This window comes from Saccostrea cucullata, unplaced genomic scaffold, assembly GCF_032062105.1.
Source record: "Saccostrea cucullata isolate Sc308-1 unplaced genomic scaffold, CSIRO_AGI_Scuc_v1 ctg3195, whole genome shotgun sequence".
NCBI classification, from domain to species: Eukaryota; Metazoa; Mollusca; class Bivalvia; order Ostreida; family Ostreidae; genus Saccostrea; species Saccostrea cuccullata.
In genome coordinates this window covers 8,786-34,335 of record NW_026933726.1, presented here as the reverse complement: position 1 = coordinate 34,335, position 25,550 = coordinate 8,786, and the positions used below count along the sequence as shown (strand labels likewise).

Sequence of the window (25,550 nt, the reverse complement as noted above, 5' to 3'; positions counted from 1 at the left end):
TTAAATCCGCATTTATTTGTCTAAATTAATATAATCTAACAAATCTTATCCTACATAAACATTTTTTTAATTCCCATGTTGAAAAAGTTTTCGTTTGCTGAATATACTATCCCTTTTTTCACAGTATATTATTTAATTATCGAGATATTCATGTGACGTTGACATGTACTATACAAAACGATGCGGTTTTTTTCTGGAAACATACATGTATACATATTACTTGCATAGCTTCTTTAATTTACAGTGCTAACCGCATTTATAAATATTTTAAACTTGCAAATATATAATCACGATCACCATGTCTCTTTGATAAAGAAAAACGTCCAGGAAATATAAGCTGAGAACAGTTCCCCAACCTCACAAACATAATAATTTTTTGTTTATTTTTTAGCTAAAGAGGAAACCGTACAAAAGAAAATCGAGACTTTCATTCTCACAAATCTTCAATCTGGTAATTAAATATATGAATAACAGTTACTACTTAACAAAAGAGAGTTAAAGATTGAAAAGTTTAAGTCATCACATTACATACATAATGAAGTAAGAAAACTACATGATTTCAAATGAACTCATGCACGTACAATTTGATTGTTGTTCATCTTTTCGTGTTCTCATTTTTCATGCGGACATAAAAGTTATATTTGATTCTCTCTTTTAGGTATTATCGCAATTGTTGGTCTCCTTCTTCTGGTGGGCTTTGTCATTGTGATTTGTCGTCGGTTGAAAAGGTGTTGGAAATTAAATTATTACCACGAATGATTATATCAATTCTAAGGCTATTTATTCATATCCTCTCTGTGACTTTTCTATGATCGATATCATAAAAGCATGAAAGTTATATGAAGACAGTACATTATTTAAAACAATCAAAAGACGTTTTAGTGCAATTTGTAATGTATATCATAAACATATTCGAGCACATTTGAATTTCTATACAACAGAATCATCAAAATACGAAAGGATTATGGTATAGCCCCATTGTTTTTATGAGAGTAGATATTTAAAGATTTGTAAACGGTTAATTAACGAAATTGGAATGTTCTATTCTTGGATTATCATGTTTACCTGTGTTACCTTTTTTGACTTTACGAATGTATACAGTTTCAGAGTAAAACGCCTGTCTTCAAAGACGAGTCAAGTGACCCGGCGTCCTACCATCAGAAGAACTCAAATCTATCACGACATTGATGAAACCCTGATAATGCACGAACCAGATGAAATTAAAATTGATAATACGGCGTCATACACATTACTCCAAAAAGAGGCAGACTCTCCAAAGAATCAAGCTAATGATCAGCACAAAGAAAAAGAACAGGTCCAGCAAAAATCAAATCCATCAACAATGCCGAAATTACCTGAAGTACCTGAGACTGTCAAACAAAAGGAAACAATAATCCAAAAAACAGGTAGAATCATTGTACATGTACACCTTTAAAATATCGGCATATCCTTTGTCTCGAAATTAAATTATTGAATTTGTTTTCAGACGAATCTATGGTTCTACAGACAGAACATGGTAGAAAAGGATTAAAAATTGTCAAAGAACAAATTCAGGGTGAAATCAAGAAAAAACTGTTGGAGAAATTTGAAATGACTAGATGAGGTGAACAGTCTATAAACAATTTTTTTACTACATGTATGTTAGTGCACATTAGAATTCCATATTTTGTTGGAAGATTTGGTCTCCGAAGACCATGTTCTTTTTAATATCAACTCTAGAGTACTTGTGAGAAGAATAAACAGATTGATTTTCAACGATGTAATTTTGCAGATAAAAGCAGATAAGCAATTTCATAGATACATATAAGTATCATATATTACAAAGTTATTTTAACTCAAAAATGTGAATTTTGCTCGATGACATTAATTTGGCGATACCGGTATCTTGTGATTTCAAGTAGAAACGTGCCATGCACCTGTTAAGATAAGTATCACAGCAGTTGTTTATTACTGTACAATTTGAATCTGTCAATCAAGTTTTTAAAAAATGTGAGCTGTGTAATATATTTGTAATTAAGTATATGATATTAGCTAATTCAATAAGTATTAATTTATTCAAATTATAACCCCACTTGTTATACCCTCTGCATGAAAAGTGGGAGGGTATATAGTAATCGGGATGTACATCCGTCAGTCTGCTACGGTACACATCTCTTATCCGCAATTCCTCTCATACAACTCAATGAAATTTAATGAGACTTTCACAGAATCTTTATTACATATTGCCATTGTGCACCTCCTATTTTACTTTTTGATCCGACACATATTTTGGTTTTCCAATAACAAAATATAGACACTGCCATTAGCACAAAACATTATTTTGAAAATAAACAACTAATAATAATATTCTCTATCCCTCCTTTCACACCGCACACAAACTTAAAACAATGAGTTTACTAAATGATACGCATGCCTCCCATATGGATATAATTTTACAATTTGTTCTTTTGTCTAAGCCGTACAAAATAAAAAAAAAATGCTTTTTTAACATCTATACTGTGAATGTTTTCCCAGGAAAACAGCAAAATATAACATTTAATCAGCAAAAATCAACAAAAAAGTAAATACTGTAACAGCAATTTCAGTGTCATTTTAGGTGTTTTTAATCAAAGAAATACGTATTAAATTTTTTATTTCTTATTCTTACCAATAATTTAAAACAAGATGAAAGTGCAATTAACATGAATTATACGCCTATTTTTAATACATAAAAATCGTACTCGATATACTACAGATAACTATTACAATGTACACATAAACTGTATTCTAGATTAATTAAAACTTCTCGAATTTCTACTCGGATTGTTCAATTTGAAAGTGCCATAAGTAACGAACCTTTGCCTCTTTTGAGGGCTGATATGTGTTGCCAAACATATACACTTAACAAAACTTCTAAATGTTCAATCTAATAAATGTATTTATTTAAAAACTACTTTATAGAATGGTATGATATTTTCAAATTATTACAACAAATGAGTCTTCTCAATAATTGTTGATAGAAAATCAAATATCACCGATGAATACCAATGTTCCGTGACGATGCTTAAAAACAATTAATCTGTACTTTGCGGCAAGTGTTTTGTGTAATCAGTATAGTATCTTTTTGTGACCATTATTAATTTTTAAAAACTGGTTTCACTAAAAACACAAAAATGTGGTAAAATGACCATTGAGAAAGTAGGGAAAGCTGTTGGAATGTTGATATCTGGATCATCCTTGCACCACATTTTACTCACTTTTATTATAGTTGTTAATTGTCCTTGATATTACAATTTAAAATTAACAACCAGTATCAAAACCCATTTAAACACATTTTTCTATAGGCTGTGCGTCATTTTCATCGCCAATTTATCACAATTTGAAAGCTTTGGACAACCAAACCGGAAGTGACCTTGATCTTCGCCTGATGCCAATGTTTCGCGTCACACCAGGTTAAAAGAGTGTTTAATTCTCCTGAAACAATCTTAGAAACATGAAAACAAACAATTTCAATCGTATGAATATGATAAGAAATTGGTGCTTATGGCAGTCTAATATCATCTCAAGCAGACTTCATATCAAGCAGAATTTGTGCAAAATCTTATGCATGAAAAGAAGAAAACACTTGCTGTGGCTTTCAACTCGACATTTAGATATATCGACGACGTATTGTCAATTAATGATGATCATTTCCATTCCTACGTCGATACGATCTATCATGGTGAGCTTGAGATAAAAGATACCACAGAGTCTGACACATCTGTTTCATACTTGAATATTTTACTTGAAAAAGACGTTAATAGTAATCTAACAACCAAGATATATGATAAACGTGATGACTTTAACTTTTCTATCTTCAACTTCCCTTACTTATGCAGCAATATACCTTCATCACCTGCATACGGAGTGTATATATCTCAGTTGATTCGATACGCAAAAGCATGCTCTACGTATGAACAATTTCTAAAACGAGGTAAATTACTGACAAGCAAGTTGATGAAGAATAAGGGCAGTCTCGTTAAAAGTCATCATTTCGTAAGTCTTATGGTCGATACAATGACCTTGTCAGCAAATACACTTTATCATTGAGACAAATGCTGATTGACGTTTTTCATACTAATTGTTAGTCCATCATTTATAAACTGAATTGACGAGAGATTTTCCGTTATTTCCCAATCATGAGAAGGAGCACGCGGTGGATGTGATCGGTCAGCAGGGGATGCTCACTCCTCCATGGCACCTGATCCCACCGCTGATGTTTCGGAGGTCCGTGTTTGCTCTGCTTCTATTTTGTATTGTTTTATGGACTTTAATATTGAATACTGTTCGTTATCTCCAAATCCTTCTGAATCATCCTTAAAGCTGTGCACTTACGTGCTAAAAGCCCATGGATATTGACGGTAGCAGTCAAGGTCACAAGGTCGTTGATCTTGGTGTTATTAGAAAAAAACGTAATTAGAGGAGTGCGCATACACAATATGAAGTCTCTATCTCCTATAGTTCAAAAGTTATTGCGAAATTTCGGAAAAAGCTATTTTTAGCATAAAGGTCACAGTCAAAGTCACAAGGTCGTTGACCTTGGTGTCAGTTGAAAGAGTTTAATTAGTTGAGTACGCATACCAACTATGAAGTCTCTAACTCTCGTAATTCAAAAGTTATAGCGAAGGTTAAAGTTGACAACAGACGGACAAACTGACAAACAGACAGGACCAAAAAAAATATACGCCCCGGATCTATGGATCCGGGAGCATTAAAACGTGTGACCATGCCTCTCTAAAGCAGAGAAAAATACTGAAAATCGCGGTAAAATCTTTATATATATCAAATATAAAACGTGATACAAACTATATCTAAAGTTTGAAAATCCATAACTCGTTGAATAAAATTCACATCCAAACAAAAATACGAGATCTATGATCATTGTCTATTGGAAGACATCCATTTAACTATCAAGGACCTACGTACATGTAACACCAGCATCTTCACGGTGACTACAGTTTTCTACTCCATACCCATTGTGCTCACAATCAAAGATGGAAGCTTCTGTACCTTTGCACTTAACGTTATCCAACCAAGTTGACCCCTGTCCTTCTCCAAAATAAGCTGAATGGTGAGCAGTTGCAATTCTGGTAAATAAAAAATATTCATTCACTTTTAAGTGAAAAAAAACTTTGTCCTGTCCTGTTTTGAATATTAAAGCTATTTATCTTTTTCAAAAATATATTACCTACCCTAAATATCCAAGGCTTTTGCACACCACAGTTGCATCTTCATTTCCCCATAAATCGTCACAAACAGTGCCCCATTTCCCATTTACAAATACCTCTACACGCCCTTCTTTGTTTGATGATCCATTAACAAGTCTAGTATAGTCTAAGAAAACATACTAAAGTATAGTATAATGTATTATTATCATATTATGCTTCCTGGCAGTTTGTCTCTGCATAACCCATACCCAACTATTCTCGCATAGTGTTCTATGGATTTATATAGCGTAAGCATACTATGCCGAATTATTATGCTTCCTGTCAGTTTGTCCCTATATAACCCATACCCAACTATTCTCGCACAGTGTTCTAAGGATTTATGATGCGTAAGCATACTGTGTGCACGGCTGCCATTACCGAAGAAAATCCGACAACGCCCATACTGGGGATCGAACTCACGACCCCGAGATTGTCATTCCGACGCGCTACCGATTACGCCACAGACGCCATTATCATTTTCACTGTTATATAATGTATATAAACTTAGTTTCAAATATTTTACCAATAAACATGAAAAATAAACAAAATATTTTTTCTACAATAGTTTTGCTCCTTCATTCAACTATATTTACATTCAGTGTAATTTTCTTTATGAAATCCATTAGAAATCTATGACGTTCAAATTTCTATAACACACGCGAAACCTTGTCACCGCGCGTTTGAATACACCGCAGGAACTATATGCATTTTCAATACTCTAGGAACACCAAAATGTAAAATGTTTTATTTCAATTTACCTGAAAAATTAACGTAAAAATTAACGTAATGTGCGATAAGAATTAATTTGTCACTTTTTTTCCTCGCAATGTTTGTTTGCGTTATTTAACTTTGCAACGTCAATTGACGTCACAAACGGCTCTTACATCGATTAACCACGTCAGTTCTGAAGGGTGCTAAATTCGCATTTAAGATTAACGAAATAAGCAATTATATTTACATTCAGTGTAGTTTTCCTTATGAAATCTATTAGAAATCCACGACGTTCAAATTTCTATAACACACGCGAAACCTTGTCACCGCGCGCTAGAATACACAGTCGGAACCAAATGCATTTTCAATACCATAGGAACACCAAAATGTGAAATGTTTTATTTCAATTTAATGAAAAAATTATACACCTAAAAAATAAACGTAAAAATTGACTTATATGCATTTAAAATTAATTTGTCACTTTTTTCCTCGCAATGTTTGTTTGCGTTATTTAAATTTGCAACGTCATTTAACGTCACTTGACGTCACAATCGGCTCTTACATCTATTAAGCACAGCAGTTTTGAAGGGCAATAAATTCACATTAAAGATTAACGAAATAAGCAATTATGAAGAAGGAAAATAAGAGAATGTAAATATAAGCATTGAATTCATATTTTTGGATGTCTTCGGTCCTATAACACACCTGGCCGTGCCGACAAATTATCATACCGCGCGGTATGATAATTTGTCGGCACGGCCAGGTGTGTTATAGGGCCGAAGACATCCAAAAATATGAATTCAATGCTTAAATGAAGAAGGAAAATTATAGAGAATGTAAATATAAGCATTGAATTCATATTTTGGGATGTCTTCGGTCCTATAACACACCTGGCCGTGCCGACAAATTATCATACCGCGCCAACGCGCGATATTCAATTTGTCGGCACGGCCAGGTGTATTATAGGACCGAAGACATCCCAAAATATGAATTCAATGCTTAAATAATTCTCTAAAATTGTACCTAATGCTTGGAATGTTCAAGATAAAAGAGAACAGATAATGACGTATATACATTTACATTCCGTGTATTTTTCCTTATGAAATTCATTAGAAATCCACGACATTCAAATTTCTATAACACACGCAAAACCTTGTAACCGCGCGTTAGAATACACAGTAGGAACTACAGCGTCGTGCCATAAGTATTCGCGGAAAAATGGCGGACGTGATTTGAGAGTTATCGCGCTTGCAACATAAAAGTCACCCAAATACAACAAAAGCAAAACAAATGCTTACCTTTAGTACTTTGTTAAATGTCCCTTGGATCGTATACATGCCATGATGCGTTTTGGGATGGATTTATAAAGGTTTTGAATATACTCTATGGTGAAATTCTGCCAAGTGTGTAAAATAACATCGAACAGCTGATCAGGGGTGGTAATATCTCCGGCGTGATTTTGGATCTGTCTTTTAATTCTATGCCAACAGTTTTCAATGATATTAATGTCAGGACTCTGGGCTGGCCACACCATACCTCGAATATTATTTGCACGTTTATATTCCTCTACAACACGGGCTCTATGTACCGGCGCATTGTCATCTTGAAAAACGTAGTTGTTTGCAGGGAAATGTCGGGCAATAACAGACCACAGGTGGTTGTCAATGATTTTTATATATTTATCGGCATTAATGTTACCTTGTACCTTGCATAAAGTCCCTGGACCATACCAGCTGATGCATCCCCATATCATTACGGAAACTTTGGGTTTTGAAATCGCATACATGCACTCCGGACGGTACGATTCCTGGGCGGATCTCCAGACATACACACGATTATTTTGCCCTATAACCACTTGAGATTCATCACTAAATATGATAGGTTTCCAGTTTTGTTCAACAGTCCATCTTCGTTTGAGTAAACACCATGCTAAACGTTTCTTTCTATTTACTTCTTTGACAACCATACGTTTTCTCACTACTCTTCTGTAAATTTTGTTATTATGTAAAATCCGCTTGACTGTCCGTTCACTAATAGGTTCACAATAATTTCCATCATTAAAATCAGTTGTTATATCCTTCAAAACACTTCCCCGGTTCTTCCTAACCATACGAAGTAATCTTACTTCACCACGTTTTGACACTTTCCTGGGACGTCCCGAACGAGGAGCTCTTTCCACACTTTTTCGCTGATGAAACGTTTTCAAAATTGATCTACATGTAGATTCGGGAATTTTCATAATTCTTGAGATCTCACTTACTTTATGTCCGTTTTCTTTCAAATCTATAATCAGCTGTTTTATCTCTAGTGACAGTTCTTTTGATTTTCTACCCATCTTGTTTACAGTCCGTAATATTCGGAAGTCTAACTTTAGCAGACGTCAAACATGACATCACGGTAAACTTTGACCTTACGCGGTTTTGGGGATGATGTCAAAATACAAAAAAGCGATTGCATAATGATTTAGGACGATTTGAAAAAACGCGAAGCGTGAACGTTTTACGACGGCCGCCATTTTTCCGCGAATACTTATGGCACGACGCTGTATATGCATTTTCTTTAATCTGGGAACACCAAAATGTACAATATGTTGACTTAATTTAAGCAAAAATTATCATCCTGTTAAATGAACGTAAAATTACTACAAATGTGCGTTTAAAATTAATTTGTCACTTTTTTCCCTCGCAATGTTTGTTTGCGTTTTTTTTTAACTTTGCAACGTCGTCTGACGTCACAAACGGCTCTTACGTCTATTAACCACGTCAGTTTTGAAAGGCGCTAAATTCACATTAAAGATTAATGAAATAAGTATTTATGAAGCAGGAAAATTAGAGAATGTAAATATAATCATTTAATGCGCGGTATTCAATTTGTCGGCACGGCCAGGTGTGTTATAGGACCGAAGACAGCCAAAAATATGAATTCAATGCTTAAATGTAGCACAACATGACGCCATAATAGGACTGAACTTACATGAATAAGATAGGTGATGAAACATTGAAAATGGAGAAAATATTGTCATTTTTATACAACAGTCAGCATAATAAAAACAATAGTGTAGTGTTTTGCGTGCACTATGCCTAAATAGTAGTCAGGGTTTGACACATAGTACACTCGCCTCCGGCTCGTGCACTATGTGTCAAACCCTGCCTACTATTTAGGCATAGTACATGCATAATGCAACACTATTATATGAATATAATGCATACCAAAATAACATGAACTGGAATTGAAAAAAGGAAACACATATACTGTATACCAACAAAAACAAATATAACAAATTGGTTTTCGTTCTTCATTACTTAATTTTGCCTTTGTCCTAATCATAATAATTAAAAGCTTAAGCTTCTTTAATCGTTTCAATGCCTACTTTTTCGAGAAATATTGTGAACATAATTCTCATTTAATCTTTCTCTAGGTTTCAATTTTCTTAATTCAGTCCTTTTCTTTTTCAGTCTCTTCATCTCTCTTTTGATAAGACTACCTGTGAAATTGTTTTAGCTCTAAACTTATTAGTAAGTCTTTGAAAATGAATTATATTGTTGAAAATAAATTTCCATAAAGAGATTTCTTTCACTATTCATGAATAATTTCGGTTTTGTACATAATGTACATAAAATTATAACATTTATCATACAAAAATACATAATTTCTCCAAAACAGTAAATATGCAAAGCAAAATACTGAATTAGACAAAACGAATAATTCTTACTTCTAACATCGTTATGGCACCGCACTCCCACTTCACCATTAATACTACAAATGTCCGAACCTATAACTCCAAATGAACATTCAGCTAACGACTGTTCACTGCCAATGCAGCGAAAATCTTTAACATAGAGTTCGTTGTATGAATTTCTGTCTTGCATACTGTATAACAAGCCACCATAACTACAGAATAAAATCAACATAAAAAACTTTGAAGAAAACTCAGGTCAATCTTAATAACGTCGGATGAGTAATATGAATCATTTAATCAAAATTACTTATTTAAAAATAAACTAGAAATATGTCCATAGTAAATGAATGACCAGCCAAATGTACATTGCAAATGAAACATGAACATTTGCATAAGTTTATGATGTCAGATGAGAATATCTTGAACAATTTCTTTAAAATTGACATTGAAATCTAATAAATTGTACATAGATGATAAATTTTTACCAAGTTATGTATAAATGCCTTCTTACATAGAAACATCTTAAATAATTTATTTAAAACTAAGCAAAATCCAAATTTAAGGAGAAAAGAGGTCAAGGTCACAGAAAACTACATGGTGGATATTGTCGAATAGCTCTTACTAAAACGTAACAGTGTGTAATGTGTCCGGTCAGCAGGGGATGCTCACTCCTCTATGACACCCAATCCCACCTAATAATGTTTTTGAGGTCCGTGTTTGCTCTGCTCCTATTTTGTATTGTTTTATGGACTTTAATAAAACTGTTCGTTATCCTTCATTGATAAAATTTATTGAATGGTTTCTTTTTAAAAAAATTAGATAAACACTTATTTAAGAAAATAGAGTTTAAGGTCAAAGGAAAGCTTGAGATCAACAAATGTTGATATAGTTGAAAAGCTAATATCAATATGAATTACCAAATGAATTTTGATAAATATATAATTAATGGTTATTTTAAAACTTATCAGACAGTATGTTTTAGCTTTTGAAGTTTGATAAAAATATCTTGAATTGTTTATTGATTTAAACATTAATTTACGAAAAGTAAGTTCAAGGTAAAAGGAAAGGTCAAGGTAAAAAATGTTGATGTAGTTGAAAAGCTAACATAAGTACAAATGTATGTTTCTGCATATGAAGTTTGATTACACTGTTTCGAATTGTACCTTTAAAACTGAGATAAACATTTATTTAAGAAAGTGAGATCAAGGTCAAAGAAAAGGTCAAGGTAAAAATGTTGATGCATTTGAAAAGCCAACATATCAGTATGTATCAACATATGGTGTTTGATTACAATATCTTAAATGATATCATTAGTATCAGACCAATTATTGTACTGATATTAAACAGATTTTTTTCCGAAATCTTATACAGGAGAAGAAAGCACTTGCTGTGGTCTTCAACCAGACATTTAGCTAACTTCCCTTATTATACATCAATATATCCTTATCACCTGCATTGGATTTATATCAGTTAATTCGATACGCAAGAAACGCGCTAGAAACGAACAATTTCTTAAAACGAGACAAGCAAGTTCATGAAACAAGAATATAAACAGACTCGTTTAAATTCATCATTTTGTAAGCTGTGTGATTGATACAATGATCATCAAGTCAAATGCCGACATATGTTTTCATACTAGGTGTTACATCATTATTTTCAGGGGGAATTTTCGACGAATTTTCACGTTTTTTTTTTTCATCATGACAAGAAGCCAACGGCGGTTGTGATTGATTGTCAAGGATACTCACTCTTCAATTTCACCCGCTGAAGTTTTAAACGTTTATGTTTGCTCTGCTCCGGAATTGTACTGTTTAAATACACTAAATGGACTTCTTGAATACTGTTTGTTTGCAGTAAATTCCATGTTACTAAAATCTGTACATAAATTTATTATTTCTTCATTGTACACAAGGTGATTAGTGCGACAGACAATTTCACTTTTTGTTTTGGGATTATTTCTGCACTGAGGAATAGAATGAAAGACCCATGGAAAGAGAAAGTAAGAAACCTACCCTACGTAACCAAGACTTCTGCAGATGACTTTTGCTTCTCTGTCATCCCATTTGTCTTTACACAATCCTATCCAACTGCCATGTATAAGTACCTGAGGGTTAGCTACAATTACATCTTCTGTCGAAGTTCTGTTTTGTATTTTCACTGATTCTAAAAACAGTATTTCGCCAGTTAATTATTATGCACATTCTCTCTCTCTCTCTCTCTCTAAAGGAAAAAAGTAGTTACTAGTAAAGTAAGTAATTTAAATTTCAAATAAAAAAAACTGATTTAAGATAACTAGATAATCTCTTACCATTTAATGAATTGTAGCAAACGACTCCTGCATTTTTTCCATTAGAATAACAACTCGTAGACATTAAAGATAACGGCTTGCAGTGGAGCAGAGAATCCTCATCTCCGTTACAATTAACATTACTCAGCCATAACTCACTATTGCCCTCCCCGAAAAAAGAGGATAAAACTGGAAATCCTCTACAAAGCATGAATAATTTATTTTATTGTGTGTAACCAACAATGGATTGATAATATCACAGTTGAGCTTACCCCGAATACCCCAAGCCTCTACAAGTAACGTTAGCGTCAAACTTGTTCCAACTTCCATCACATATACTTCGCCACTGCCCACCAGTTAAAATTTCTACTCGACCTTCTTTGTCTGAGGTACCATTTACAATCCTAACCAACTCTGAAAATCCAAGTGCTCATTTAATGTTATTTTCTTTATGTAGTTAACTTGTACTATCCGTGTCACAAATTATTTCTTTTAAATCAAATGTGAAAATATGACAGACCAAATTCGGATATCTGTACAATAGCATGGAAATGGAAGCACTGTTTTTCAATAAGATTTGACACGTAAATTTACTTGCACGAGCTTGCACGAGCTAAGTAATCCCCACGCTGTCCCCACATTAAAACACAAACCCTGTACGGGTGGGCTTAATAATTTTCACACACAATTCAGCTTTTACATCGTATTGAAATCCCAATTGATCTGATATCTCTGCCAATGGAGCAGCCTTTAAGCAATATTGTTGTCATCACATTCTACGTATAATTGTGATGAATTGAGAATTCATTCTTTTTCTCAATGTATTGGAATTTCCATGGGTACCGATTGCGCCCCACCATTAGCAGACTTGCTTTTGTATTCATATGAAGCAGATTTTATTCAAAATCTTAAGCTTGAGTAATAATACGCTTATTGTTGCTCATCTTCACTAGACAAGGATTCTGATACGCTACTCTCCTCATAAGCCCATGACAAACGGTGTTAAAAAAAGCTGGGATTTTTTTCTTGTAAGTTGTAATTGTCACCTGCGTTTCGCAGTGGGTCTGCTCTAGATTGGCGAATTAAGGAGTTGATCCTTATGTCGCAAGTTTTAAAAAAAAGTTTTAAAAATTAGAATACAAAGCAGTAGCAGTGGTGCCTGCTCTTGAATCCTGAAACTTATCTAAAAGCTCTAAAAACCAACCATTTCTTGAATAAAAACAAAGGACTCCTGCATGTCCGCCATTATAGCAGCTTCTGGCTTCAACAGCTGTAAATGAACAGGCTAGTATGGATGTTTCACTTCCGTAACAGTAGCCACCTCCCAATATCCATGAATTATTGCTTCCTTTTCCAAACATAGATGATAATACAGGTAAGCCTCTACAAAAGACAAATCTGCTTGAATGTATGTTTTATCTTAAAGCGATAAACAAATGCTAATCCATGTTTGATGTATTAATTTTGAATTGTCAAAAATACTTAGCATTTTTCAATTCTTTTTAAATCTTAAATAAACAGAGTTTAATAAATATGTTTATTTTTTTAAACCCGGATAATGATTAAGAATTGTAAAATACTAAAACAGCAATGATTGTGAGGCTTGCGTTCGCCGCAAAATGTCAGCATAGTTAGCGACTGTTCCTTCGACAATAGCCCGGTGCTGGAGATGTAAACTTAAGATATTTCGGTTATTTGAAATTTGCTAAGTACACCGTAAGGGACAGTAGTGGAATTACCACATTAAATGGAATCGGACTATTTTTGTTCAGAAAGTAAATAAAATAAATACAGCGGAGCAATCAGACACGCTGATAGTTTTTTGTACATCATTACTAGTTCAAATCACACGCCTACGTTTAGCTTTAGTTAGACACTGACTCATGTGTATAGCTTACTACATTCAGCAGTAAGATGGAACAAAAGTAAACAAAATCAGTCTGTGTATAATGGTCATCCTTGTGAACAATATTGATTGCGAAAGTCTTAAGGTACGTTATTAAGTACAGACTTACATATCATAGAAACATAAGGATATCTAGATTTTACTCTTACCAAAGGCATCTACACGTGTGAAGTAGATTCGCCTTCTAGTGGTGTTAATCGATCAGTTTAAATACTAGTAACACGGGTCAGCATCCAAAGATTATGGGTCAAAGCATTTTGCTAACTTGCTAAAAAAGAATGAGGCGACCGATCCATGGCACCAAGTATTCCCACGCAGGACCTTTATGTTGATTCTCAAAATTTTATAAAATCAGAAACACAGATACATGAACCTCCAGGCAAACGTTACAATCTTTGTCATAAGCTTTGGCTTATAAACACACCAACACATTACTGTTATTACCCGGAATATCCAATGCTCCTACAAGTCACGTCAGCTTCCCGTCTGTCCCATCCACTGTCACATACACTATGCCATTGCCCTCCTAGATATATTTCGACCCGGCCTTCATGCATAGAGCTTCCATTAACCATTCTCACCGAATCTAAAAGTGCAAAAAGAGATTGACCTGTTTGCTAAAGTTGAGAAAGTGAGAGAGAATCAAGAAATTATACGAAGATAACGAACAGTATTAATTAAAGAAATTTTTATACTGATTAAATATGAGTTCCTTACCGTTTCCTGAGTGGTAACAAACAACACCTGCGTGTCCGTCATTAACACAGCTACTGGCTTCAATTATTGATAGTCCACACTTGAACAAGGAGGTTTCACCTCCGTAACAGTTAAAATTACTGAACATCCATTTGCGTTTGCTTCCTTCTCCAAACATAGATGATACTGCCGGGAGACCTCTAATGAAGTCAGTCAATAATGAAAAGTACTAACGAACAGTGATAGTTGCAAAATTTCAAATTTTGACGTTTTTTTCATATTAATTGTTAGTCTATTATTTATACACTTAATTGACGACAGATTTTCCTGTTATATCCCGATAATGAGAATACACGGTGGGTGTGACCTGTCGGCAGGGGTTTCTCACTTCTCCATGGCATCTGATCCCTCCTCTGATGTTTTGGAGGCCCATGTTTGATCTGCTCCTATTTTTGTTTTGTATAGTATTATGGACTTTAATATTGAATATTGTTCGTCTGTTCGTTATCTCCATATCCTTCATTTACGAACACATTTCAAAGATGGGAAGAAGTGCCTACAAAGAGTCGATATCCCCTGACCATCGGTAACTTGCCGTTAGCTTCAATGTACACAATACTTTTAAAATGTTAATCTAACTACAACATTTTATGATAACTGTGAATACTTCGATTTTCTAACGTTAACTTTCTTTGCTCTTTATAGCAATAGAGGAAAACTCGTTTAGTACGAACACGGATATTGCAAATTTACGGATATAGAGAAGTCATCTTGGATCCCCAGCTATATGAATTTAATGAATTTCATATACAGTTATAACGAATTATGGTTATAGCGAAGTAATTTTATAGGTCCCAGTGACTTCGTTATAACCGAGTTTTGCTGTATACTTAATCACATAAATTGGAATTAACGCTGAAATGGCTATGACGACGTGTTGGTTATGTTAATTCCGATTTTAAAAACAATGCTTGACGCTGACGAATGACACATGACTCGCGTGTACGTTCAAGAAGTCCTTGGAAAAATACTCACACACTACACACTAAGCACAGACAGACAATACTGGTGAGTTGGGTTTTCTTCTCATATTTCTACTCTGAATTATCCGGATTAAAGATGGAATATATTTCATTAAAACACAACAAAACTTTTACCTTTCTTAAGTATTAGGGATAAACTATGCTTTATAAAAAGGATTCATCAATCAAACGCGTCCCGAACATTGCGGTATCAATAAGTTCCAGATTTAGCGAGTTCTATCTGAAAAAAATATATTTCTATCTGAAAAGCTATAGCGAGATATAAGCATGATCTTATACCTCTATTTTGAGGGAAAAAAACTTCAATTCTCTGTCCGAGCACCTTTAAACTAACCACCCACTTCATTTAATTTGAAAAATATATACAAGAATGCAGGATATGAAGATAACAAACAGTATTCAATATCAAAGTCCATAAAACAATACAAAATAGGAACAAAGAAAACACGGACCTCCAAAACATCAGAGGTGGGATCAGGTGCCATGGAGAAGTGAGCATCCCCTGTCGACCGGTCACACCCGCCGTGTGCTACTTGTTTTGATCGGGAAATAACGGAAAAATCCATCGTCAATTCACTGTATAAATACTGGACTAACAATTTTAAAACTAGTATGAAAAACGTCAGTCAGCATTTGGCTCAATGATACAAGGTCATACAAGGTCACTGCATCAACCATAGAACTTACAAAATGATGACTTTAAACAAGAAGACAATATGTGTGGTTTACAAGTGAACATAAGGAACTTGCATGAGTATTATACCAATGATTTAAATTTCACACCGTGAGCCCTATGTGTTGATCAAATAATGAAACACTCTAGACTCAAAAATAGTAAGCGACACCTCAGCAAAATTAAGAACCATGATGTAATATTTAATATATTATTACGACAAAATAATTTATGAAATGCCACCTTTAAGCGCAGAAGTTGAAATCACTGATACATCAACCTATTTTCCAGTAGTTGCCTCAATTCAAAATTCATCGTACTCAGAAATTTTTTGTAGGAATCGGAAAATGCAAACCCAAAAACCAAGTGATTGCGGAACATTACTACACAATTAGTAAAATATTTTATGTCAAGTTCTATGGGGAAAATCTAACAAGTTGACTTATGAATGATAGTTGATATATTTAATTTGATGTTGATGCATCTGTGTGTCACGTTAAAAACCAGAAAAAGTGCAAAATATTTAATCTTACAGACTAACAATATGTGCCTTCGAGTCTTTTCGTAAGAAAAAAAAATGGTAATATGAAAAGTTCCTTAAAAACTTACGTTTTCAAAGACCATAGAATTATTCTGTGAGAGATTTGAGAAAGATAAAAATAAGTCGAAATGTAGGAAAGAACATTTTTGTAACATTTTTCTTTTACCCTGAATATCCCAAACTTTTACAAAGGACACCGGCTTCACGTTTGTCCCATCCACTGTCACAAACACTTCGCCATTCGCCGTTAAACAAAAGCTCTGCTCGACCTTCATCTACTGAGCTACCATTTGTAATTCTTGCCGTGTCTAAAAACATGTGAATCGATCAGTTGCTAAAAGAACATTTAAAGAGATCAGCCAAGAAATCTTTAGTTTCTTTAAAAAGTTACTAAAATAAACTCAGCAAAAAAATTTAAAAAGATCATAAAACAGATTAGCAAAACAAATAATATGTTAACCAACCATTTCCTTTGTCATAACAGATGACTCCAGCACGTCCGCCATTTGTACAACTGCTTGATTCAATGACTGAGAGTCTACATCCTAGTAAAGACGTTTCACCTCCGTTACAGTAAACATCCCCCAAAATGCGAGTTTGTCCACTTTGTTCTCCGAACAAAGACGACAGAGCAGGCAGGCCTCTTAAAAAATAGCGGGGCAAAAAAATGTTTATCGGCCAAGAGTATTTTTTTTTAATTTACTTAAAAATCAAATAACTGAAAACACTCATTAATTGCTTTCAATTGAATAACTTTTGTTAATTTTAAAAATATCCATTGAATTTAAAAATACCTTTGTCTATGCTTAAAAAATATATTTACCCGGAATACCCTATTCTTCTGCAAGTCACATCGGCTTCACGTTTGTCCCAACCACTGTCACATATACTGAGCCATTCACCATTCATCAAAACCTCTACTCGACCTTCTTTTTCCGAGGTTCCATTAACGATTCTTACCGTATCTAAATTGTCATTCTAATTGAGAGGCTAAGAAACTTGGGAAAAAAAATGGTAAAAGAAATAATAATAATAATAATAATAATAAAAACATACCATTTCCTGAGTGATAGCATAAGGCTCCGGCAAGTCCGCCATTCACACAGTTGCTGGGATCAACTACTGATAGCCGACATTCAAACAAAGAGGTTTCACCTCCATAACAGTAAACATCACTCAACATCCATACTTGTTTGCTTTCTTCTCCAAACATAAATGGTAAAGCAGGTAGACCTCTAATAAATAGGTATATAAATTGAGACGGAATAGAATGATTGATTGTCTCAATCGCAGCTTCTCGGGCCTTTCTGACTATCGGAAAAACAACCGCGAATGTATTACGTAGACGCCATAATAACCCAACCCCCCACTTTTCACGATCTTTGAAATAAATGCATGGAGACCATTTATCTGTGGAATATGGAGTTTAACTTTTTTCAATGTAATGATATTTTACTTTGTACACAACCATTCCCCACGATAAATTATAGTCCAGATATTTTGATATCATTGACAGCTACTTTTTCAATAAAAATGGAACTCTTAGATTTACTTAACTTAGTTATTTGCAAAAGTATTTTGGTAAAAAAACATTCTGATTGTACACACAAGTACTGTGAAGTCGACATAAAAAGATGCTTGGGGTTCTGGTTGACAAAATCTGTTGTTTCTGGTGACAAGGTCTTCCAGCCAACATATTAGAATTCCCATGTGTACCAATTGCGCCGCATTATTAGCGGACCTATTTTATATTCATATGAAGCAGCATTTGTGCAAAAAACACTTGCTGTGACCTTCAACTCGACATTTAGATATATCAACGACGTATAGTCAATTAACAATTGTAATTTCCATTTTTATGTTGATACGATATCCTGGGGAGCTCGAGGTAAAAAATGCCACAGAGTCTGACACATCTATTTCATCTTTTGGATATTTGACTTGAAAAAAGGCGTTGATGGTAATCTAACAACCAAGCTCTATAATAAACCTGATGACTTTAACTTTTCTATCGTCAACTTCCCTTACTTATGCAGCAAAATGCCTTCTTCAATCGCATGCGGAGTTTATGTATCTCAGTTGATTCTATAGGTGGCAAAACATGCTCTACGTATGAACAATTTCTAAAAAGAGGTAAATTATTGACAAACAAGTTGATGAAACAAGAATTTCCGCTCATTTAAAGGAATTATTTCTTAAGTTCTATGCAATGAGCTTGTCAGCAAATACAATTTATCATTGAGTCAAATGTTTACTGAAGGTTTTCATACTAATTGTTAGTCCATTATTTATTTCTACGCTGAATTGACGATGGATTTTCCCACTTTTTCCCGATCATGATAAGGAGAACATGATAAGGTATCTCACTGCTTAAAGTCCTCAGGGACGAGTAGACCTAAATTTACAGCTCCCACCAGCAATCACTATGGATTGCAGTTAAGTGTGAAGTTTTACGTTACGGCACAATCTAGTTTGACAGCTGCACCCAAGGTAAATAGTACACGCCTCCTAACCGCAAGGTTTACGACTGGAACTTTCTTCTAATCGCTGATTGGTTGCTCGTACAACAGACTAATTCTGTGTCAATGTTGATAATATGAGTTGACCAATCACGTGAATTGTTTACGCTGGATGCATCTGTCGGAAAAGATAGTGACGTAATGCAAAACTTCCCACTGAACTGAAATTGATAGTATTGGGGTCTCAAAAGACTTCAAATAAAACACACGAACAAAGAATATTGTTAACGACGTAAAATTATAAAAGTTTTCTGTACATACTGAGGTGTCCAGGAACAAAATAGATTTTTATGTCCTGATTAAAAGTACAAAAAGTTATTTTACCTATAGAAATAAATGATTTATAAAAAACTTAATTGAAACATTTAGATAGATAATTCCTTAGAAATTACCCTGAATATCCAATGCTTTTACAAGTCACTTCAGCATCATTTTTGTCCCAACCTTTGTCACATACACTTCGCCAATGATCGTTAAAATACACCTGTACTTGGCCTCCACCTGGAGAGCTCCCATTTACTATTCTTACAGAATCTGAAAATTAAAAAGAGGAAATCACATGAGAACTATAGTGCCAAAGGCGAGAAAAAATGCTCACCGCCATCACATGGGATTATTTAAAGGGTGTAGAAAATATAAACTGAATGAAACAAAGCAACCCAAACAAACAAACATCTACATATTTTAGAATAGCTGTAAGGGAAAAAAGGTATTTATGAGCATTTCAGAATTGCAAAATTTTGACAAAAATTCAGATGCACTGTACAATATGTGCAAAAAATAAGTGCCAAAAAATGAAAGACTGCAACATCTCGTTCATTCATTTAATCAGAATTATTATTTAAAACTCTTTAACAACAAAGACGTTTTGGTCCCACTGTGGGACATAGAGAATGGTCCTTCGGATGAGACCGTATAAACTGTGGAACCGTGTCGCAGTCCGTGCTCGCACAAATAAGATCACCCACTGCTTATTATAACTGGCCGTAATGAAGTGCAGAATACAGGACAAAGTTTGTAAATCTCAACCGGCGGGTCGTGGTGTCTCAATAGGATTCCCGAAAAAGAAACAGTTAAACAACTTATAAATAATCAATAAGATAGAACAATTCAAACAAGGATTAAGTATACACAGTATGTTCCGAAGCATCCAAGGCACCGGATCCCACCTCCGATGTTTTGGAGGCCTGTGTTTGCTCTGCTCCTATTTTGTTTTGTTTGATGGAGTTTTGATATTAAATACTGTTCTTTATCTCCATGCATGTATGTTTCATCAGATAACCATTAAATCAAATATTTTCATGGTTTGAGATAATAATATGGGTTCTTGGGGATTCGGTTTCGTTGCTGAAAAGCGTATAGTGGTTATTAATTTGATATTTGTTTTAAACTTAGTGGATCTCCTCGTGTGTTTTCTCTTACCAAAATAAAAAAAAATCAAGTGGGAAAAAGTCTAACTTGCTATAGACAAGAATAAATAGCTTCTTATGAGAAAAAAGGGAATTATTCTTTCATTGTATGCATCGTAGAAGCTCTTATTCTGAAAGGAAAAAGAATATTTCTAAATGTATTCGTTCGTGAGAAGCTGAGACTGCCAAGGAAATCACATGATCAATCAAGAAAAAGGTTAAAGATAAAGATAGATTAAAGATCGTATTTTCTTCAGGTTGTTTTATATCTTATTTTTGAAAAACTATTTTGACAGCATGAGGAAGCCTTGTGAAAAAAGGGATAATGTATATTGTAATTATATTGTAAGGTTCACGTTCAACTGAGAGAAACCTCGTTTGCAGGTGATGAAGGTATGTAGCTGCATTAGTAAGGGGAGTTCACGATTAAAAAGTTAGTCATCACGTCTGTCATAAAGCTTAGCTTAGATTACAATTAAGGTTTTCCAAAGGTCAATGTGTCTAAAAAAATATTTTTTACAAAAGCCCCAAACTTATTTGAGGTATAAAGTTATAACATTTACAGTTCACAAATATATCATTGATAAACAGATAGAAAGTATCACCTCTGATGTTTGGGAGGTCCGTGTTTGCTTCTAATATGTTTTATTTTATGGAGTTTTGATCTTGAAATCTGTTCGTTATCCCCATATATTTTATTTTAAAAAAAGATATTTTTGAGAAAAAATATATCAAAACTTTTATATATTTATAAGATGCTAAATTTTGTCCTTTAAGTGAGAACAATCATTGCAGAAAAAAAACCTGTTTAAAAATGAAGGCCAAGTTGGACGTAAATAGTCTCTCAAAGGCTGTAAAAGTTTTAACTTTATAAACCACATAGTTTTGGGGCTATTGTAAAAAGCATGGCCTTCGGAAAAACCTTAACGTCTTTTTCAAGTACAATATCTAAATATAAAGTACATGTGTCAGACTTTGTCATATCTTATATTTCAAGTCAACAGGATATATATTTTTTATCGACATAATAATGGAAATAACGGTTACCACTGTTGATCAACAACACGCTGTCGACATATCTAAATGTTTAAGTCCAAAGCAATTGTTTCCTTCTTTTTATGAATAAGATTTTGGACAAATGCTATCAATAGTACCTTACACGAGGCCCCGAACGAACCAGGAGCCTTTAATTCATAATTCATAAGTTTGGAAGAGGTACTATGCTAATTATAAAATTGCACTTGATCTGTATAAAATCCTTCTTTCACAATTAGCAGATTTATTACAGATCAATAAATGATACGTACTAAGATTATGACTAAGAGATTTTCAGATGCCTTTTAGAGAATAATGCATTTTCTATAAATACAAGGACTAGAATTAAAAATTATTATCATGTTAACCAACCATTTCCTTGGTCATAACAGATGACTCCAGCAAGTCCTCCATTTTTACAACTGCTTGATTCAACGAGTGAGAGTCTACATCCTAGCAAGGACGTTTCACCTCCATAACAGTAAATATCCCCCAAAATGCGAGTTTGTCCACTTAGTTCTCCAAACAAAGACGAAAGAGCAGGTAGAGCTCTGAAAAAAAAAACCCAGAGCGGCTTTTATTCCATCTTAACACGAAAGAAGATGAGTTTTTGAAACACTATGCACCCGGCTGCAACAAAGTTCGAAAAAGCAATTTTTAGCATATAGGGCACAGTCAAGGTCACAATATCATTTAAATGATATTATATAATTAATATCATTTGAAAGAGTTTAATTAGTGATGTATGCATACCAAATATGGAGTCTCCATCTCCCACATTTCAAAAGTTATGACAAAGGTTAAAATTGAAAACAGACAGACAGCCAGACAAACATGACAAAAACAATATACGCCCGCGATCTATCGATCCGGGTGCATAAAACATTCTTGAAAGCAAAACGCATTAATTCTAATATTGTTAAAAAATCTGAAGCCTTTCAACTGATTACTATTATAATATTTCTTAAGCCATTTATCCATTATTATTTCTTGATTACATCTATAAATCATTAATTGTTAATCTATTGTTTTAATAAATTAATTTTTAAAGTTAAAAAAAAATTTTTGCAAGACCCAAGATCGTGTAACATTACAAAGATTAAGTAAAAACCGTTGTTTTTTTTAAACAAATCAAATTATCGATTATATGATACTAATAAAATCTTCTAACCTGGAATAGCCAATACTTCTGCAAGTCACATCGGCTTCAGGTTTGTTCCAGCCACTGTCACAGATACTGAGCCATTCACCATTCATCAAAACCTCTACTCGACCTTCTCTTTCTGAGGTTCCATTAACCATTCTTACCGTATCTAAATTGTCATTCTAATTGAGAGGCTAAGAAACTTGGGACGAAAATCGTAAAAGAACTAATAATAATAAAAACATACCATTTCCTGAGTGATAGCATAAGACTGCGGCATGTCCGCCATTAACACAGTTGCTGGGATCAACTACTGACAGCCGACATTCAAACAAAGAGGTTTCACTTCCATAACAGTAAACATCACCCAACATCCATACTTGATTGTTCTTTTCTCCAAACGTAGATGAAGGAGCAGGTACACCTCTGACAAATATTTGTATATATTGAGAATGAATTCATTGCAATTAAAGAATAAGTCGCTCGTGGGGTGCAGTGGTTAGCGTGTTTGCTCTATTGCAGGTCGCAGAATAAGATATGAATAAGATATTGTCGCTCGGTATGAATCCCTAATATGGGAATTTGATACTGGTGTCGTAAAGTGAGACTTCGTCCATAGTAAGACTTCCCCTGGAATGTGGGCTATATAGGGAGATTTTCCCCGAAATACTAGCTTTATGCGGAGACCTCCACAGGGGAAGTTTGTCATGAATCCAGTTTATCGAGGAGGAAGTCTAACAACATAGCTAGTCTCCATCCTTGCATAGCAAGTCTTTCCCCTCCATTGTTGATTCCTGAATAGTAACTTTAAGGGACATTGGCAAGTCATGGTTATCCGAAGCAAAAGGTTTTATAGATGTTTTTAAAATTATATAAATGTGATACAGAGTGATCCCCCGTGAACAATTCTCTACACCAAAGACTTTTCTCTGAAAACCAAAACGAGCGTGCTTTACTGGAAAAAACATAAGCACGAGTTCTCTGTCCTTGTTTCCAGTCGCTGCCGATAATAATTGTTTTAAAGACCCTAACGCTCGTTAAACAATGTCATGGTATCAGTCTAAAAGCATATACGTTTCCTTCGAAGGGTAGAATCATCTCGACAGGGAATGCTAGCTCCTCCACAATCTGATTAAAATCAGATCTTTGTTACGCTCCGAAATTCTGATGGCGACCATTAGAATTTCGGAGAGTAACAAAGATCTGATTTTAATCAGATTGGCTCCTCCATGGCACCTGATCTCACCTCTGATGTTTTGGAGGTCCGTGTTTGCTCTGCTCTTGGTTTGTATTGTTAAATGGAATTTAGAGCTCAAAAACTGTTCTTTATCTCTTTATATTTCAGAAGAAATAGATGATAATGGTATGAATAAAACGTAATTCTGAGATACAATATAACTTTTAAAAAGATAATTAAATAGAAATTACCCTGAATACCCAATGCTTTTACAGACGACCTCAGCTTCTCTTTTGTCCCAACCTATGTCACATACACTCTGCCAATGATCGTTAATATAGACCTCTACTTGGCCCTCATCTGGAGAGCTTCCATTTACGATTCTTACCGAATCTGAAAATAAAATACCAATCATATGAGTATTACACTGCTTAGGAAAACATTAATTTCACTGCAACAAAAAAGGCATGTACCCGAAGTGTGAAAAATATTAAAGGAATTTTTTTTACCCTCAGGTGATTTAAAGTTTCTGTTTAGCAACCTTTATTATTTAGATTTTAAATATCTTATGGAGGTTATGATATGATTATTTTTAAAATTGATTTCCTCAGTTTTTGTTCTTTATTAACTGATTTAGTTCAAGTTTCTAATTGAATAATTGTGGTAATTTAATGCAACTTTCAGGTATATCTTCTTCACATATATGTATCTGTAAAGAAAATGATACAAATTTAATATATTTAAAATTCTGTTTCTCCAAAAAAAATCTCAAAACAAACTTGTGTGATTTTCATCTTAATCTGCCATATATAATGTTGAAAACTGACACGACATTAGACAGTGAATGTATATTAATAAATAACAAATGACAGATTGAAAGAATAATGTTTTAGGGAAATAATACACATCTTAAAAAATCAGTATAAAATGTCCGCCGAGAGTCATCATTTCTTATCCCTTCGAGCCAGACTCACAGCACTTGGAAACGTTCGAACATCTCAAATTCAAAATTAAAACAAAGGTTGTCTCTCTCTCTCTCTCGACGCTCTCTTTCTATCTACCGGCATCTATCTATGAGTGCTTAAAAGGAGATTAGAGTATATTCCATGTTTCTCATACTAGGGACAAGCAGTAAATCTCTTAAAATTGTACCAAGAAGTTTAAATCAGCAGAACAAAGTCAAACTGAAAGATGTATTATTGTTTTTGTAACCAACCGTTTAGTGCCTGGTAACAAACGACTCCAGCGTATCCGTCATCAATACAGCTGCTTGATTGAACTACTGAGAGTTGACATTCTAAGAAAGAAGTTTCACGTCCATTACAATAAACACGCAACATCTGCATTTGTCCGTTTACTTGTCCAAACTTTGACAACGAAGCCGGCAAACCTCTAAAAAAAATGGAAATATGCATATCTGAAATCGTAAAGCATCATGGATATGTGTATGTGTTACAGAATTTTTTGAATTTTGTTCGTGGCAGAATTGTTTTAGTATTAAAGAC

General features: G+C 34.1%; 2 protein-coding genes across 2 annotated transcripts; one reads left to right on the top strand and one right to left on the bottom strand.

Annotated features, from left to right (window-relative positions):
• The first annotated feature begins 376 nt into the window (after positions 1-376).
• Positions 377-1,795, top strand: LOC134239169 (uncharacterized). The gene is made up of 4 exons (XM_062721332.1): positions 377-451; positions 659-728; positions 1,102-1,406; positions 1,487-1,795. Exons 3-4 carry the CDS (start codon positions 1,202-1,204, stop codon positions 1,600-1,602), a joined length of 321 nt encoding a protein of 106 aa, XP_062577316.1. The 5' UTR covers positions 377-451; positions 659-728; positions 1,102-1,201; the 3' UTR covers positions 1,603-1,795.
• A 2,982-nt stretch (positions 1,796-4,777) lies between these two features.
• LOC134239168 (deleted in malignant brain tumors 1 protein-like) lies at positions 4,778-25,406 on the bottom strand. The gene is made up of 15 exons (XM_062721331.1): positions 25,262-25,406; positions 24,297-24,438; positions 23,116-23,294; positions 17,585-17,726; positions 17,226-17,404; positions 16,928-17,069; positions 14,526-14,704; positions 14,253-14,394; positions 13,107-13,285; positions 12,175-12,316; positions 11,924-12,102; positions 11,628-11,778; positions 9,649-9,827; positions 5,211-5,352; positions 4,778-5,105 (listed from the first exon to the last, which is right to left on the bottom strand). The coding sequence occupies exons 1-15, from the start codon at positions 25,389-25,391 to the stop codon at positions 4,937-4,939; spliced, it is 2,376 nt and encodes a 791-aa protein (XP_062577315.1). The 5' UTR covers positions 25,392-25,406; the 3' UTR covers positions 4,778-4,936.
• Between the last annotated feature and the right edge of the window lie 144 nt (positions 25,407-25,550).

What these genes read in the sequence shown, in the direction of transcription:
- LOC134239169 (XM_062721332.1), top strand. Translation starts at nt 1,202, where the DNA reads ATGCACGAACCAGATGAAATTAAAATTGATAATACGGCGTCATACACA. An exon ending in AACAATAATCCAAAAAACAG is followed by an intron (nt 1,407 to 1,486) that starts GTAGAATCATTG and finishes ATTTGTTTTCAG; the next exon opens with ACGAATCTATGGTTCTACAG.
- LOC134239168 (XM_062721331.1), bottom strand. Translation starts at nt 25,391, where the DNA reads ATGCAGATGTTGCGTGTTTATTGTAATGGACGTGAAACTTCTTTCTTA. An exon ending in ATGCTATCACTCAGGAAATG is followed by an intron (nt 17,727 to 23,115) that starts GTATGTTTTTAT and finishes ATGACAATTTAG; the next exon opens with ATACGGTAAGAATCGTTAAT. An exon ending in TTGTTACCACTCAGGAAACG is followed by an intron (nt 14,395 to 14,525) that starts GTAAGGAACTCA and finishes TTGCACTTTTAG; the next exon opens with ATTCGGTGAGAATGGTTAAT.